Raw genomic sequence first — 17,847 nt, 5'->3', positions numbered from 1 at the left:
TCCAGCCCCGCCCGGCTCCGCCACAGTTTAGTGGGGCACTACTAAGAGAACAAGGCGGGTAACGTCTGTCCGGCGATAAATGTGGACGAGTAAAGTCGCGTCCCGGGAATGTTTTGTCGAAGGAGGCGGCGGGGCAGCGGCGGGGGCGGGGCGATGCGGGCGCGACACCCGAGTGCCTCCCTCCAGTTTCTTCACCTCCCGGCCGGCGGGTCCGGCCTGGACCCAACCCAACCCAAGGCGAGCCGAGTCGACCCCTCTGGGCGGGCGCCTGGACCCTCAGGGCGACGGACTTGAAAGTTTCGAGTAGCGGAGAGGGCGTGGCGTGGCATGGCGTGGCGTGACCGGGGGGTGGCGTGCTTGGCTAGCCGTCTGCTCCCCAAAGACCACGGGACCCGCCCCGACCGGGGCCCAGCTGGGCTCGACCCGGGCCTAGCTGCCCACCTCCGCGCCCCTCGGTGGTGGCTTCTCCGGTTTCCACCGCAGGGATACACCTCGGCTCTGGCCCGGGCCAACACCTCAGGGGAAGGACCAGGTTTTCGACACGCCTCGCCCTGCCGGGGCCACTCCTGCTCCGGCCACCTGCCGGCGCGCGTCACGCGTCGTTCACCCACCTCCCCCGCTGTTTCTACGAACCCCCGCCGCCCCCAAACCCATCCTCTAAAAGAAAAACACACAGAAAAACGGGACGGCTGTCTTAATTCGGAGGATATGATATCTCTTTTGCCGAAAAAAAGTTTTCACTTCATGATTGAATTAGCCCCGAAAACACGCCTGCTGTGCTCCCTCCTGATATGATCCAAATGATGACGGTTTCCTTCTGAGACTTAAGGCTCGGGCGGAGGTTATTACCAGCTTGAATCCACCTCGCAGAAGGGAGGAGGAGGAGGTAGACAGTGAAAAGAAAATGGAAACATCCGGAAACAGCAAAAAAATATAAAAATAAAGGGCGCGGGCGCGTGGGAGAAAAAAAAACTGGCCGAGGTAATAGAAACGGGCAGTTAATCCATCATTTCATGAGGACTATGCCTCCGTCCGGCTTAAAAACTTTTCAAACTACAGCGGCACGGGGCGGCGGGGCGGGGCGGAGCGGGGCGGAGCAGCAACGAAAGTATCAATATAACTTTTATCTTGCATCCAGATCCAATTACGCGCCGACTCTGCGCGCGGCGCGGCACACGGGGCAGGCAGAGCCTTTACAAAGTCCGGTCAAAAAGCGTGCGCCGCTCCGCCGTGCCTCCGCTCCGCCCCCACCCTGGCCCCCGCCCCCCACGCCTCGCCCCGCCGGCCGGACGGCAAATCAAATTTGTTCCCTCTGAAAAATTCCTCCTCCTTTTCTTCTCTGCGCTGGAATAACCTTTCCCCTGCTCCCGGCCGGGCTGTGCTCTGCCCGCCCCCTGCCTGTCTGCGTTCCGTGATAATAGAAGACGAACGGGAATTACTGTTGCGGTGTGTGGCCGCCAACAGCGGCGGGGTCGCCCAGCGGGAGCCCGGGCCCCGGCCTCGGCCGTGGCTCGGCTCGGATCGGCCGGGCTGATATCTTCGGGCTCGGCCTTCTCAACGAGGTCATAAACCCAGTGCCTTATTGCCGGCCAGCCTGCATCCCCCGCCTGCTCTCCCTCTCGCCCTCCTCCACCTGGTCGACGGGGCGGCGGCCAGCACCGGCCCAGGCCTCTCTCTCTCCATCCCTCCGCCCGCTGAGGCGAGGGTGGCGTAACTCAGGGGCGCCTCAGCCGAGCGCGCGGGGCGGCCAGAGAGCGAGACGCTGTTGCTGCCGTGCGGTTTGCGTACCTACACTGAAAAAAAAAGTCGTACCCTTAAAAGGTTAGGAAGGGTTGAGAACCATCTACAAATTTCTTTCGCAAAGCGCTCGCTTCATCATGCGTGTAACCTAGCTCTTTTGATTTAAGAGTGCACTCAATACACGTATATGCACATTTAGTGACGCATACGTTGACACATGCAGGAATACTGACAAAATTGTGCAAAACTCAGCACCACTTTGTGATGATTTGCGCACAAAAACGGAGATAAATATTCATGTCGTTAATTAAATGTGATTTACTGTGCACGCTTTCAGGTAGATTGCTGAATACGTTGCCCGCCCACCAGTAGCTACCTGTTAAGATCCCACGAGGAAGTTCACGACCCCTCCCCCACCCACAGAGGCATCAGGAGAGTGGGGCGCCGCCGCCTCTCCCTGCCGGCCGCAGCCGCCTTGCCATTCTCTTGCTCGCGTTGCGTCCCCTCGTCCCTCTGCTTGTGGCGTGTGGTGAAGGCAAACGAAAAAGGGAAACAAACGCTTTTCCCTTCCCGATTTTTCCCTGCCCCGCGCATGTTTCTTTATCTAATTTCTGAGGTGCGGGGCGCGCTGGTGGCGGGTCTCCCTCTCCCCACCCGGGCCGAGGTCCCCGCGCCGTGCGTGAGTACGCGCGCGTGCGTCTGCCGACGTTGTTTGCCAAAGACTTAGCAACAAGTTTTCGACCGTCTTTGGGAGGGAAATTCCCTGCCGCCTGCTCGCTCGCGCCTGCTCAGCCGCCCCGCCCCATGCTGGCTCGCGGTCATTAAATTACGGCCGTGAGATGCAGTCTCCTCACGGCGGCCCGTTAGTCCGCCCGCCTCGCTCTGTATGCAGCAAACCAAGCGGCGGCGTATTCTTCGCCTACTCTGCTGCCCCCCTCCAACCCCCGCTCTAATTCCATTGCAGCAAAGGAGACCATCACCATCGGCTGCTCGCCCCACCCGACTCGAACTGCTGCCGTGTTGCCCGCGTAGGGGTTGCTGGTACAGTCGGGTAGTGAAAAAAAAGGATGAGATTCTGAGTTTCTCATAGACAAAAAAATTGCGACCGTAGTTGGGGGAGGGGGTGAAAAAGTCCGCAGGCAATTATGAAAGATAAATTAACTTCATCGACAATAACCAGAAGTCTTCCCCCCTTTTTTTTTACTCCTCCCATGACCGTCTCGTTTCTTCCGTCTCTTCTTGTACTTGTTTGCCAGCGCGTCTCGCCGCACCGACGTACACGGACGCTTTTTAAAAAAAAAGGGAAAAGAAGGGGGGGGGGGCACTTGCCTGGGTTGACATTAATTCTCGGCAAAGAAGAAAGAGGCGGGCAGGAGCGGGGCCGGGCGCGGCTGGAGGGTGTCAGGGTATGCTGACCCCCCCCCCCCCCTTCCGGCCCCGCCCGCGGCCAAGATCTTGCCCCGACGCGACCCAGCAGCGTCCGCGGGCAGAGTCGTCAACAACTTCGTCAAGTACGACAAGCAGGGGACATGTTACGTCGGGGGGTGCGGGTGGGTGGGTGGCGTCTGCTGCTGCGGCCCTGCCATTAAGCGCCCTCGAGCAGGACCACATGGAGAGAGCTGACCGCTAAAATGAGTGATGGTGTGAGGCCAGCAAGCCAAGAGAGCCAGGCGGGGCCAGTGGGGCCGGGGCCCGGGCGCCGTCCAAATGCGTCGGTGGCGAATGAAGGTCAACGTCTCTACTGTGCGAGTCTCACGCCACCGTCTTTCTCCTTTAGCCGGTCCCTCCCTCGATGTGTTCCAAAAACCCCTCCCTCTCTTTTCTCCAACATCTTAAAGAACCGGCCTAAACCCCGGAGATGGGTCGTTCGGCACGGCTCGGCAGCCCTCCGCCTTCCCCTACCTTCACGTCACGACAATGACCACGAAGCCCCCTGCCGCTGCTGGCTGCTGCTGGCCTGTGCGAGCTCGGTCTTTCACAACCATCATACCAGCCCATCTCAGGCTTTGTGATTTCGTGTAAAATAACTCTTTCAAGGGTTGCATGGTGGAAACCGGCTTTCCTCGCCTTTCCTTGAAATATGTTTTTCTGCTCTCTCAAAGCAACCGCGCAGTGTTTGGATTCGTTGTTTGCTTGTTATAATGTTTGTTTTCAACGCAGATTCGAAGCACGTTCGGTAACCGAATATTTCTGTCATGCGTGTCGCTTTACGTCCGCGTTTTAGATATATAGGTCACCGGATCAATAAGCAGACCAGGTAGCGGCTATGACGTTCTCAACGAGTTCTGGAATATTTACACATGAGGTTACCAGGAAAAGCATACATATTATTTTAACAATTTTTAGTAGACTGAAAAGCTCTTCAAATTAAGCTGTCCACACATTTTAGGAAAGATATAAGAAAGACCGGACCACAAAGCCCCAATCAGGCGCAGCGCGGTAAGGTGGCGGTGCGCGGTGTGCCAAACACCCACCGCCGCCGTGCGGCCTGCCCTGTGCGACATATGGGAAGGAGGGTGGACTTTGCCTTCTGGAAGAGGCAATCTTGGGGACTGTCTCAAAAGTGTTGTATTCCTTACTTTAGTTTTGTTTTGAAAAAGAGAGCATACCGCGTCTGCAAACGTTTAATTTTCAACCTGACTTAGGGAAGTAAACAGTCAAACGTTTCAAGAACGCTGTAAAAACCGCTTGCTCTTCCCTCATTGTCGGATATCTGGGAATTCTTATGCGATCACCCGACTGACCTCACAACCCTCACTTGTGACCTATCGTGAGCCAGGCGCAGTAAAAGGGGGCCCATAGGCTCTAGTGAGCCGTCTGACATGTAGGCCACAAAACCCCAGTAAGTAAGCAACCCACGGTCAGCCGGACCTCACACCGCGCCTGAAGTGAGCGGCATTCCGTCCCTCCTCACGGCCAGCGCGCAAATCTGCCGCCCTCTGATCCGAAATAATTGCATGCCGCCCTGCCGGGCCCTGCCGGGGGGCGGAGGGGCGCCGGCAGGGACTCGTCTCTGTCGCCGTGTGTTGGAGGGAGGAGAGAGAGATCACACGTAGCCCAACAGAGCGGCCGGGACCAGCAGCGGTCCCTGTGTAACGAGACACGCGACAGGTGAGGTGCGGGCCTACACGAGCACACTCACAAACACACACACACGCATGCATGCACACTCACAAACGTTGTGCGCATAAAGAGAACGAGAGGGGACGGCGGAGCGGGAGCGCTCTTAATTGCGTGGGATCCGTGCAGTGCTGTTTGCTGCCGCCTATACCCCCTGCCTAACGTACACGCACACACACACGCGTACACGCACACGCCGCGCCACCACACGTCACGCATGTCCGTCAGGCCCAGCCCGGCCCTATACACTCTGCCAGTGTACACGCCCCGCAGAAGCGACGCACGCGGGGCCCTTTTTGACAAAAAATGTCGCTGATCAAATCAGGGGTGCAGGGCCGGGTGAAAGAGGGGGCGCTGTCGGCATTGTACTCGTGACCACACCGCCTAGCCTCGCCCGACCACCATACCGCCTTCCCCAGCATAGCGGCTTGGACGACCCGTGCTGGCTCCAGCAGTGTTTACGCGATTCTTGAAAGTTGTTGAAACGCCCCCTTCTCTGCTCTCCATGTTCAAGTAGCTCTCCAACCATTTTCTGGTACCTCTTTGACCGCTTTCTAACAAGCACCCGCTCCCGTCTGACCCGCAGGTCGTCCGGACAGCGTCCTCAACTGCTCGGTGGCCAACACGTCCATGACGTCCTTCTCGGTGCGCTGCTTCGAGGGCTTCAACGGCGGGCTGCCGCAGTCGTTCCTGCTCGAGGTGCGCGACCCGGTCAGCCAGGCTCTGCGCGCCAACGTTACGTCGGGCTGGCCCGCCTTCCAGGTGGACCGGCTCGAGGCGGGCGCCTCGTACCAGGCCTGCGTCTACTCCGTCAACAGCAAGGGCCGGTCCGACCCCGTCATCCTGCAGGCCTCCACCATCCGGCCCGCCGAGAAGCAGCTGCACCCCGACAAAGGTGAGTGCACGGTCAAAACAATCATGCGCAGCCTTGCTGGCTGGACGGTTGATTGGAGATTTGGAAGCTTTGTAAAGCAACTTCTTTGTAATACAAAGCATTTCATTTGCAGCTCGCATATAAGTTTGCATTATAAGCTTACAAAACATTTGCAAGTGCCAAATGTTGCGCAGTTTACAAAGTACTTTTTGTTTGTAAGGATTTAAGAGTGTGGGCGCACGGCTTACGTTAGGCCACACGAGGACGCGCGCGCGCGTCGGGTTGCCTATCCTCTAATCGATGGGCGCTCATCACTGCCTTCCGGCAACGGATTCCTTAATAAAATCGAAAAAACGATCTCGTGCTTACTCGGATCGCTCTGGTCAAGAATAAAATTGCGAAAAGTCTTGTCCTGAGTGAGGTGTAACCTGATACTTCATCGGTATAAAGAGTTAAAAAAGCGCGTACCCCTTTCTTTACATGTTTAATTGTTCTCACTTTACCCTTTACCAAAAAGTTTTTTGCGAAGTAAGGCTGGTCCGACGATTCTTTGACGTCAATATAATGCTACTGTATGTTTCGCACACAACAGTTCGGTGAATCTAGTACACTACGCTGGAGGTGAAACACGGAAGCTCGGAAATCATTTCCTGTTATTTAATTTTGCGCGCTGACCCCTTAGCTCCCCTTCCAACTCCCTTTCCCCTTTCCTTCCTCTCCCCTCCGCCTGGCTGGATATCGTGCGGTGGTCACATACGGGAGGTAATAACACTAGCCCCCCCCCCCTCCCTGCCCTCGCAGCAGCCAACCAGCAGGGCCAGTAGCAGCCGCCCGTGCGCTGCTGCTGTGTTCCGCAGTGCCATACGTTTTCAAACAAGCGGCAACGAACGAACGTGCGTTTAGCAGCGAGCAAGGCGCCCGCGCCGCGCCACAACACGCCTACCCCCGGCATAACGTGTATTGCGCGTTGTGCCCCGCAACCCTTTCTGCCGCCACCTACCACCACCTACCAATTCACGCCCGGCCCTCGCCCCGGGCCTGCCCGGGGGGCGCCCGCTCTTTGTTCCTCCTTTCTCTCTCTCCCTCTCTGCTCTGCCCCTCCCTCGCTTGCCACCTTTGCGCCACCGGCATGGCCGCCCACAGCGCCCCGCGTCCACCAAATTGCTATCAGGGGCGGAGTGAAAATTGCGCACGACGCTACACGTTAGGAATAGGGGAGGAGGAAGTCCTGAATGTGAAATGAAGTGGGAAGAGGGAGGGGGTGGGGGTGCGGCCCCGTGGGCAAGGGGAGGGAGGGATGGACAGGAGGCTGGGCCGGGAAGGGGGGAGGAGGAAGGGAGGCGATCTGTAAGAAATAGGCCTCGAACCTCCCTCTCCCGATGGCGCGCAGCTAGGCTGGGAAGTCGATGCGTCGGCTCGGAGTAGCCCTGGAGCTGGCGATGGTCGGTGTACTGCCCTTGGCCAGCTCTCCCCGTCCCTCACCCCTTCTCCTTGACACCACATGCACTGACACCATCCGAGGGGTGTGGAGCTTATGGACACAATCCGTGTACACCGGGACTTACTAGAAATCATACTAGACAATATTCGATTGACAATAGAAATTTTAGAAAATATAGCGGTTGGGAGGCGACTATGTTTCACTGTAAACTTCAACATGAGTAAAAACGTAATCAGGTTCAGGCAAGGTGTCTTTCACCAAACACACAAGACACTTGAAAATTCATATTTTTTCAAGACTGACTCCGAATGTCTTAGCCTCTCTTCCGTACGTACACACACTTATTGTTTTCACAATATTGTTGCGACACAATCGCGAGTAGACTTTTTGCTACAGTTCACTACCCACTCCCCAAAGGCGGGTAGAGACGCGATGCGATGGGTGACTCGACGTCGTCTTTTTGTCGCAACTTTAAGACGCCACCCGAGGCGCTCCGGCTCTGGGGTCAGGAAACGAAGGGGGCGGGAGGGGGAAGCATTCGCGTGCCAGCCAGCGGCGAGCACACGGCAAACGCACTGTGTGGTCTGAGTTCGAGTTGCAAAAAAAACAAAACACACACATCTTGGAGAAAAGGGTGGCGGCGGCAGCATCTACGGCGCCTCACAGACGCCAACGTAAACTATATTAAAATTCAAGAGATTTTTTCTGTTTAAGCTGTGGCTTTATCGTAACCTCTTGGAAAATGTCTCGAGTGACTACACGTTATTCGAACAATTAGACGAACCTGCGTAAGTAAGTCGTATAGCGCCTGATCGGTAGGCAACTTCTCGCGATGCGATTCATGCGTGTATTGCGGGCTGGTCTAGCCTGCATCTCGCAGGCGCCGAGCTCCGACGTCCCTCAAGTTTCGTTCGTTGTTATACAATAAGTCGAGGGGGCCACGGCCACCACTCGCATAATCATGTGTACAGATGAGGGTGTAATCCTTACGTAATCCTTATCTATTCCGTGTAATCCTTGACCAAATTTTAAAACGTTATCACTAAATTTCACCTTATTGTCCAAATTTGATGGTTTAAGAGCCTGAAATTCAACAAAATTCACGTGTTATCTCTGTTTTAATCCTGTGTACATCCTCAATCGATGTGGTGGCCCCCTCGCAATAAGTTGCGACGCCCTGGCGCCGTGTTACACTGTTCGGCTGATCTGAAGATGAGCCTCGTCGTATGCCCAGGGCGCCCGGAGCCCCGCGGTGACTTCTGATTTGCCGTCGCTGTGGCGAGCATAACGGGTCGTGGCCCACCCCGCCCCGCCCCGCCCGCGCACCCTGGAGGACAGAACGGCCGGCCCGCCGCGCATACCAACGAGCTAGGGACTATGGCGGGAAGTGCAGTGTCACCAAAGTGCAGGCGCTGCAGGCCATGATCGAGCCCGCGCCGGCGCCGCTCAGCCCGGCCAGGTCGCAGGGAGACACCAGGGGGCCCCCGGAGGTCACAGGAGGCCGCGCGGCCACCCTGCGGAGCGCATCCAGCCCGCGACAGCCCCGTAGGGTACTTCAGTCACCGCCAGGCCGCCGGGGAGCGAGGCAGTCGTTCTCCACTCGCCAGGAATTCTTGGAAGCCTTTGGTGATTGCTCCTTCCAAGGCTGCGCGGCGCCGCCGCCGGCCGGGGCACCAGATCATGGCTGGCCGAGGGATCCTCCACCCAACTTGTTGTACACGTGCCCACGTCCCAACTCGCATCGAACCCGCGAAAACTAATATTTACTAGCAAAAATTTGCGAAAACGTGTGCAAAACTCTCAAAAAATTCATCCCAACTTACGCCCAATTTACGCCCAACTCGTGCCAACTCGTCAACTCGACAACTCGTTGTGCTCTTATTTTGAAAGTAGGGGAACCCTCATGGCTGGCGGTGGCAGACGGGGGCGGCGCGTCCGCTGTGTGCTTGGGCTGGATGCTCGATCGTTCGGGCCATGGTGCTGCTGCTGTGGGTTCGGTTCGATGCTCCAGAAGAGATTGGGTCGAGATCGAAGTCACGAACCCTTGCTTCTGCTAACGCCCCAGAGTACCGTCACTAGTCCGCCACGCGTGCGCCGATGGAAAAGAGGAGGGGGATGAGCACGACGGGCGAGCCGTGAACCCCAGCGTCGGAGGAGAGCAGAGAATGTGGATTCCAATGAAGAACACGTTAGTGTTATTCATTTGTTTCCATGGGGGGAAAGGAGGAAAAAGGCGTACAGCTGCACGGGGAAATACGATGAGGAATAGTCGCGAAATAATCGACATTGCCGTCGTGAAAAACCTCAAAATCACGTTCGCTTTGGTCCCAAATTCCCCTAAGTTTCAAAGTATTTGTTCTACAGTGTTGAAGAAATGGCGGTGGTGATCGTTCCCCTGTATGGACACGCTGCTCCTGGCAGAGTATGCACTCTCAGGTGCGCCGCAAGATGCCCCAGCCCGTGCGTACACCCTCCGGGTGAGGGCCGCAGCGAGCCGTCCCTTCCGCTCCGCACACACCCTCGTGGCCCGAGCACGCCCCGCCGCTCCCCACCACACCCCCGCCCCGCCAATGAGACATTCTGATGCGCAGCCCGTGTTCGCACAATGGCTCCAATCTGGTGCATGGCGGCCCTGCCGGGCCCTGCCCCGCGCGGCCCGCCCGGCGTCCTGCCACGGCCCCCACTGGTCCCGACCCAAACACGCCCCGCCACGCCCCGCCACGCCCCGGCTAAGGCTTTGGGGCTCAACCGCGCGCCGCCCCGCCCCGCCGCCCCCGGCGGAAAATGGCAAATCCCAGCAGCGCGCGGCACGGCGCGCAGCGTCACCGGTGGAAACCGAACCAGGTCAAGGAGCAGTTTTGGAGCCGGAGCGGCGCGCTGCACTGCTGCCTCCCCCGCCCCGCCCCGGTTTTATTCAGCAACAAGTCGTTTTATTTTGATCGCGGCGGGTCGGGCCGCCGCCGCCTCCGCGCCGCCGTCCCCAGGCGCCCCCTCCTGCCCGACGTGGCAGCGGCGTCGCGCCGCGAGGTTAGGGCGGCGGCGCCGCTGCGCACCTCGGCCCCCCAGGCGCCGACGAGGGCGTTCCTTCCCCGCCCCGCCCGGCCCCGTGCACCCATCACGCATTTAAAGGGCTGACACGGGGTCATATCAGCTGCGTCCCCGCGCCGCCGCCAGACCGTCGCCTCCACCTCAACACGTATGTGACCCACTTTCAAGGGAAGACGGGCGAAATATGGCGGCGCTCTTCGCGGGCCGTCGTCTTTCCGTGTCCGGATGAGCGAATGGACGCGTGCTGACGAGGAGGGGGGCAACTTCGGGGAATTGGTGGGCGGGGTCCGCGCGGGTAGTCTGGCCGCCGCGGCCCGCGGCCCCAGCCGTGCACCAATTAGTGCCCTCTCCTCACGGACGGGTGCTGCTGGCGTCGCCGAGGAGTCGCGTCTCCGCTCGCCTTGGCGTCGTCCTCGGCGCGGGGCGGGGTTGTCTGTCTGGGCGCGTCGCCTCTCGGAACCACATCGTTAGCCCGCGTCGCGCAGCGGCACCAGCGGCCCGCCCAGCGGCGGCCACGCAGTCCGTGTAATTATCGCGCCGCGCCCCAAAGACGCTCCCCGTCAACGGTTCGCCGCCCTCCGACCTCGCGTCGTAAAATTTGAAATTGTTAATTTACAAGCAGTGCACATCGACTTTGAATTGGTCCACATTTTATTTTCAAAATAGTCTTAGGTTACGTCAACATTTTCCACGATGTGGTTCTTGAAATTACAATTTGAAATTTACAACACACTGCGTGTCGTTTTAGAATTGATTGACAACCAAGAATTGGCTGTCGTGTCGTCATAACATTGGCTTTATTTGTTTATTTACGAAATCTGTCTTTATTCCCCGCAGGCGAGCCCCGGTCGGCGTTCCGGCTCACGCCGCTGACGAGCACGCTGGTGGGCGGCGTGCTGGCGCTGTTCGTCATCGCGGCCGTGGTGTGCGTGTCGGTGCGCGCGCGCTGCTGCACGGGCGCCGACAAGCGGCGGCCGCGCGCCAAGGAGGCCCCCGAGCAGGACGACAAGGGCTCGCTGCCCGGCGCCGGCTCGCCGCACTCGGCCAAGCTGGGCGACTCGAGCGGCGGCGACGGCACCACCGACTCGGACGAGAAGAACCCCGACATCATCCCGCAGGCGGGCGCCACGAGTGAGTACCGCGGCAAGAACCACACTCTGCAGCCACGACTTTTTACATTCGTTTATCTGGCTACTCACAGACCTGAAGTCTCAACGTAGATGTCCAAAGTTAATGTTTTAGACCTGCCCAACCTTGCCTTATTTTGAAAAATGTGAAAAATTGTAGCTAGGCATAGACTATTTTAGCTTCATGCTGGCCGGGAAAATGGGCTGTCTCATTGATTTCTGCAGCAGGCCTCCCAGACACGAACAATCTGGCGAAGCAAATATTTTATCTGATGAGCCGTTGGGAGCGAGAAAGTAAAGAACGGTCGGCGTTACGTTGCAGGAGGGTGTGGATGGGAGGGTGTTAAGGGGGGAAAGGGGGGGGGGCTGCTGCGCCTACCTAGAGTTTGAGAGTGTCGTGTGCCGCAGGGAATACGGGCCTCTTGTACGCACTACACCACGAGCACCAACACCGCCGCGTAGCCGAGCACAGCCCGGGGCTGTGTGGGGGGCGGGGGCAAAGTGTTGAGTGTGGCCGTGTCAACGGCCCCAGCACCAGCACCAGCACGGCAGGGCGCGGCACTAGGCACGGCACGGCCGATACCTCGGTCGGCAGCCCCACCCTGCTTACACACCTGTCCTGGTCAGGCCTGGCCCGGGCGCCTCTCCACACACATGTAGAGGGTGGAGAGCCGAGGCGGGGACACGCCCCGATCTATTTACACCTGGGCCAGTAAATCACCCTCCCGTGTGCGCGCCAGCGCGTATGCGTGTTCGCCTTTTTTTATTTTTTATCGTTTTTCTTTGCAATATTTCCCCCTACCTATACTTTTTTGTTTGAATTCCATTTGTTTGTGTGTGCTTGCGCAGCAGCAGCGTGCTAACGGGTCGTGTCTCTGTTGCAGCCGCAGACTCGGCCGACCACTCGGACCTGGTGCGCCGCCGCCAGCACGTGTCCACCATCGAGACGAGCGGCGTCACGTCGCCGTCGCGGACGCTGCTGCAGGGCGTGCAGCAGGGCTACCCGGGCTACTGCACGCTGCGCAACGGCATGCCGCCCGCCATGCAGGGCGCCATGCAGGGCGCCATGCCGCTCCAGGACCTGGGCGGCCACCCCAAGCCCAAGATGGTTCGTATGTCACACGATCGTGCGCGCCATTTGGATAAAGTAGTGACAGGTGAAAAAGAAAATCGCGAGGGGTGCCCAACTGAGGTAATCAGGTGTACACAGAGTAGGTAATCCCTGGTAATCACCGGTAATCATTGGTAATCGCCAGTAATCCTTGGTAATCGCCGGTAATCCTTGGTAATCGCCGGTAATCCTTGGTAATCGCCGGTAATCCTTGGTAATCACCGGTAATCCCTAGTAATCGCCGGTAATCCCTGGTAATCACTAGGTAATCGTTGGTAATCACCAGGTAATCGTTGGTAATCATCGGGTAATCTTTGGTAATCACTAAGTAATCCAGCCAGGAAATTCCTGGAAATCTTTGGTAATCACTGGTAATCTTTGGTAATCACTGGTAATCTTTGAGAATCACTGGTAATCTTTGGGAATCACTGGTAATCTGTGGTAATCAATGGCAATCTTTGGTAATCTCTGGTAATCTTTTGTCAGTGGTAGTCTTCGGAAACCCTTGGTAATCATAGGTAATCTTCGGTAATCTTTGGTAATCCTTGGTAATCGTCTCTTTTTGGTAATCAGGTGTACACGATTTTTTAGAGTTGGGCACCCCTCGGAAAATCGCCTTCTTTGAAGTCATGACAACTCACAAACTCCCGAAACGAGCAAAATTTATACCGGTTGAAATTAAAGCGTTGACATACATTGGAGTCAGAATTTCCGTGAAAACCCGGCTTTGAAACTTTCGACGTGTTTTCTCAGTATTATAAATACTAACGCTGGATTTTGTGCCGAGAAATGATTGAGGTCTTTCGCTTTCATACGAAACATGTATGCAAAGGACGGATCTGGCGTGTATAGGTAGCGCGTGCAAGCTTGTTTCCGGCCGTACTGATGGCCGAAGACCCACAATATTTCAAAGGCCGCGATAAAAGAAAGTCCCCTCAGCCCGCTCGCCTGCTCGCCCGCCCACCCTTCTCCGCACCCTCCCCTCTCGGATAGTCCGGCCCGCGCAGCATCGGCAGTGTATAGGAAGCTAAGCTCTCGATAACTTTACGATGCGGCTCAAGCGGCACTAGAAGGGCTGTGAAAAGGACGGGGCCGGAGGGGGAGTGGTATCGGTGGTGGGGGGGGGGGCGCTGAATGTGCCGAGGAGTGCGGAAATGGAGTCGGTGCTCTTCCGGCCTCCGCCTCCAAACGGCACTTGCAGCGAGAGCGCAAGGAGACGGAGCTTTTGTCGTTGAGACGCAGGTAATAATGATAGACGGCTGGGTGGGAGCCCCCCAACCCCGTGCTCGCGTCTCCCCTCCCGCTCTTCAGGAGCTAACGATGTCATTTCCAGAACCATTTGCGTAACGAGGCGCCAACAGCGGGTTATTATCACCAACTAGTGTTATGCATGGAATCGGAGCCTCATTGGTTGCCTACCTGGCGGGCGTTAACGATCTGCGTGCGCCGGCCGCTCGGCCCCCTAAACCCTCTCGCTCTGCGCGCAGTTGGAAGTGGTGGGGTGGGACCCCCGCCGCACCTGCCCCTGGCCGGGCTCCCCGGCCTCCAGCATGGCCGCTGCTGCGGCGCTGGCTGGCGTGGCGCTGGACACACCCTCTCGACCGCCACGCCACGCCGACCCCATCCGCACAATGTGCTCTGATTTATTGAGAGGCGTTTAACACCTGTTACAGGCCGATGTAGTGGGAGCCTCCCCGCGTCCAAAGGTAGAGAGTGGCTGGGGGGGAGGGGGGGGGGCAGCCGGCAGGACAAATGGGGGGAAGCGGAAAATAACAAATGGTGGTTTAGAGAAATGGGGAGGGGGGCGGGGGTGGACAAACATGCTTTTAGCCGTTAATGGGCAAGATGATAAGGAAGGTTGCGAGAGAGCGGCCCTGCAGCAGCGGGGCCCGGGAGGCTGGCCCAGCCCGTCGGCCGCCCGTCGGCCGAGGCGTGGCCGCCGACATGAGGGAGGACCCCGGCGGCCGCAGTGCGGTGGACAATTTCCGTGCAGGGCGGAGTCTGTGCAAATTTGTTCTGCGCCTCCGTGGACCAGTGCATGGCCGCGCGCTCGTACGGAGGGCTATGTGGGGTGAGGCGGCCGGGCCAGGAGGGCTGGGCAGCAGCGGGCGGGCGGGAGAGAAGGAAGGGGGAGATGTATTGTATGAGTATTTGTACAGCGTCCGGAATATTCTGCCATGAAATAATGACCCGAGGCCCAGCTCCGGGGAGGCGGGGGGGTCTGAGCTGAGGGGGCGCAGCGAGATAGCTGTTGGTGCTGCTCATCCGGACCAAACGCCAGCCCAGGACCGTACCATGGCTTCATTATCCTAGACAAGTTCCGCGCGGCCTCGCCGGCCCGGCCATACCCGGCCCGGGCCATGGGGGCGTTTACTCTACCTCATTATCCGCCTCGCCTTCCGTAATGCCATTACGCATCTCCGACAAAAAGGGCGCGGCGGCGCGGCATACGGGCCCCGGGCCCCGGGCCACCCGCTCTGATTGTCATCTCCGCCCTGCAGCGCACTAACATCTCTTTTTTGCTCTCTGTCGCTACAGAAGCCGGTGGACATGTCGGCGTACTCGGCGGGGGGAGGCTGCCCGACGCTGCCGCGCGGTGGCCACTGGTCGTCGTACGGCGTCCGCATGATGCAGGGCTACCCGGCGCCCGGCAGCGTGCCCGGCGGCGGCGGCGGTGGCCCCGGACACGCGGGCACCCTGCTACTCAGGCACCCGCACCACCAGCAGGGCTCCTACATGGGCCACCCGGGCCACGGGCTCGGCCCCGGCGGCCTCGGCCACGGTCCCGGGCACACGCAGACGCTGCCCAGGCACCACGGCGGCCTCCACCACCCGTCCAGCATGGCGGGGCTCGGCGGGATGCAGGGCCTGCACCACAACATGCAGCTGCAGGCCATGGCCGGAAACAGCGTGGGCGCGCCGCACGGCCTCCAGCAGCCGCAGCAGCACGCGGCGCCCTCCTCGGACGAGGACCAGCCGGGCGTCGACACGCCCCTCATGGTGTCCAAGCGGGAGAGCACCGTCTGACAAATGACCTCCCTGTAAGCCCCTGCGCCAGCGACCCGCTAGCGCCCGGCACAGGGAGGATCTCGTCAGGCCGACAAGGACCTTGTACATTGCCTTGTGACTTCCACATGTGTTGTACATAACTCTTTTTTTATTGTACATTTGAATCAATTTGTTGTGATGTTCCTCGATAGGGAAGATTGTGTTTTGAGGGACGAGTTGAGTGAGCGATACGGGACAGTGTTAGTGTCTTTCGGGCGCCGCCCGCCGCCCACCTCGCCTCAGTCTTCAGTGTTTTCGTCAGAGACATATAGTGCATTGTTTCGTCAAGACTGCCACGACACGTGCACAATTGGAAAAACTGCGCTCGTCGGACATTTTTTATGAACTCGTGAAAGAGATGGTTTGAAGTGGTGGGGCTTCCCTTTCACCGTACACTGCCCTTGTTTTTGAGATGAATTTGTTTTGTGTTATCACTACGAATGGGTAAAACACTTCCATAATTTCATGTGAATAAATGGATTGACAATTATCTGTACAGCCGTTAAAGGATATGCTTTTGTAAAAATAGTTACGTAAGTGCATCTCAGAACACTGTGAAATCATACATACCATATCTTGGAATGTACACATGTTGGAGTGGTTTACCCTTTGATCTCTACTACCCTGCTGATTATTATTTTCTAAATCGTGTTTGTAAAAAAAATAAAACTATGCTTTTATGCATAGCAGAAGATATAAGGAACATGTTTCAACTTTTTTCTATACGAGACATACCATCAAGTATGAAATGTTACTTCAGTTGTGATATATTACATCAGTCTTGAAGTCGTTGTTTTTTTGTACTACTACAATACTGCAAATTTTAATGAAAGGCCATTTTCCATTCATTCTTTGATACACTAATATAAAACAACTATCACTCATTTATGTTTATTGACGCATTGCAGAACAGAAATTTATGGCAATAAAAAAGGAGGTGGTGAGCGAAATGTATACTGAAAATAAGGGACCTCTACAGGATATTTTCAGTTATTTTATTATGACCTACATGCTATTAAATTGAGGCTCATTTTTCAGTTTTGAATTATTATTACACTCATCGTAAAGCCAAACTTGTTCAAATTTTAGATTGATAACATAGAACAACACGGATATTTCTCCTGATTAAAGGACCGTCATATTTGTATTATATCAACAATACTATATTTCTGTTGTGCTCAGACAAATTCCAATTCCTTACTAGCCTCCTCATAATTTTCAATTCAGCCATAAATTCCGTCTGCTATTTGGGTCTTGTTTCCAAAATAAGCAATTAAAATCTGCTTTTTTGGATGAGGTGATAGCTTGAGCCTAGAAGGCCATCACTCACTTCTCCCTCAAGTATTTCTGTAACTAGATAACAGTTACAGGATTGATAATGATGATGTAATTTAAAGAATATAATTTTAACAAAATGTACCTTAGGTTTCTAAAGGCAAAACTTTTTATTCTATTTCTTTGTATTTATGTATATAAGAGATATTTTTCAATAAAAAGATAATATTTAAAATGTTAAGAATGTTTTGTGTACCTCAGTAATCACGAGTAAAGAGCACCCCAAGAAAAGAGTCTGTTAACACGATGAGCCCCCTACATGACCATAATTGCACGTAAAAAGGTCGCCCCCACCACCACCGTCCACAACCCCGGCCCTGCTTCTTTCCCCCCTGGGACTCAACGTGTCAAATCTGGACCACCTAGAATTTTCCCATTATTTAAACAAACCACAAATGGGATTAAAACGGATTAAAATTACATTACGACGAGAGTACCCCGATGGAGAACAGAGGAGGGAACAAGTGGCGGTAAGATGAGAGGACACACGCGGCCAGCAGGAGAGAAAAAAATGAGAGATGAAAAAGGAGGGTGGTTTTCTCTCCTCACATCGTACTTTCGCCACACACAGGTTACGCCCCAGCCCGCCCGGCCAGCCCCCCGGCCAGGCCCGGTCTGCAGCAGTGGCGTTTTCCGGCCACCGTCACACGCTCATAAATTCTCGATATGAATGGCCTGGCCCGTGCTTTCGAAGGTTTGGGAAAATTGCGCTGCTAGGAGTAAGCCAGGGGAGTAATGGGCTGTGCGCCGCGCGGGGCGGGGCGGGGCGGGGCGGGGCGGCACCCCGCCGGCCACGCCCCTCACGAAACAATAATTTCCGCACTGCATTAGGGGCGCCGCCAGCCGCTTACAAAACTGAGCAACGCACGTTTACGTCCAAAAGAATTATTGTTTCCCAGGGCGAAAACAAGAAGAAACGCGCAGCTGCGTGATAGGCAGACGCGTTTTTGTTGTTGTTTATTATTTTCCAGGGCCTCATTGTAAGGGTTGCTGTTGTTTGATC

At 56.5% G+C, this 17,847-nt stretch overlaps 1 protein-coding gene across 1 annotated transcript in view; it reads left to right on the top strand.

Moving 5' to 3' along the window:
- The window catches only part of LOC113218249 (nephrin), an 89,776-nt gene extending 74,160 nt beyond the window's left edge, over positions 1-15,616 (top strand). The window contains exons 5-8 of the mRNA XM_052269127.1: positions 5,447-5,755; positions 11,061-11,354; positions 12,235-12,458; positions 15,000-15,616. Coding sequence (XP_052125087.1) covers positions 5,447-5,755; positions 11,061-11,354; positions 12,235-12,458; positions 15,000-15,488 — 1,316 coding nt within the window. The 3' untranslated portion in view covers positions 15,489-15,616. The remainder of the gene's footprint in view (positions 1-5,446; positions 5,756-11,060; positions 11,355-12,234; positions 12,459-14,999) is intronic.
- Positions 15,617-17,847: the final 2,231 nt, after the last annotated feature.

This window comes from Frankliniella occidentalis, unplaced genomic scaffold (assembly GCF_000697945.3).
Source record: "Frankliniella occidentalis isolate FOCC.00 unplaced genomic scaffold, Focc_3.1 Scaffold84, whole genome shotgun sequence".
NCBI classification, from domain to species: domain Eukaryota; kingdom Metazoa; phylum Arthropoda; class Insecta; order Thysanoptera; family Thripidae; genus Frankliniella; species Frankliniella occidentalis.
Note: the sequence above shows the minus strand (reverse complement) of the source record. Positions and strands in the feature narration are given on the sequence as shown.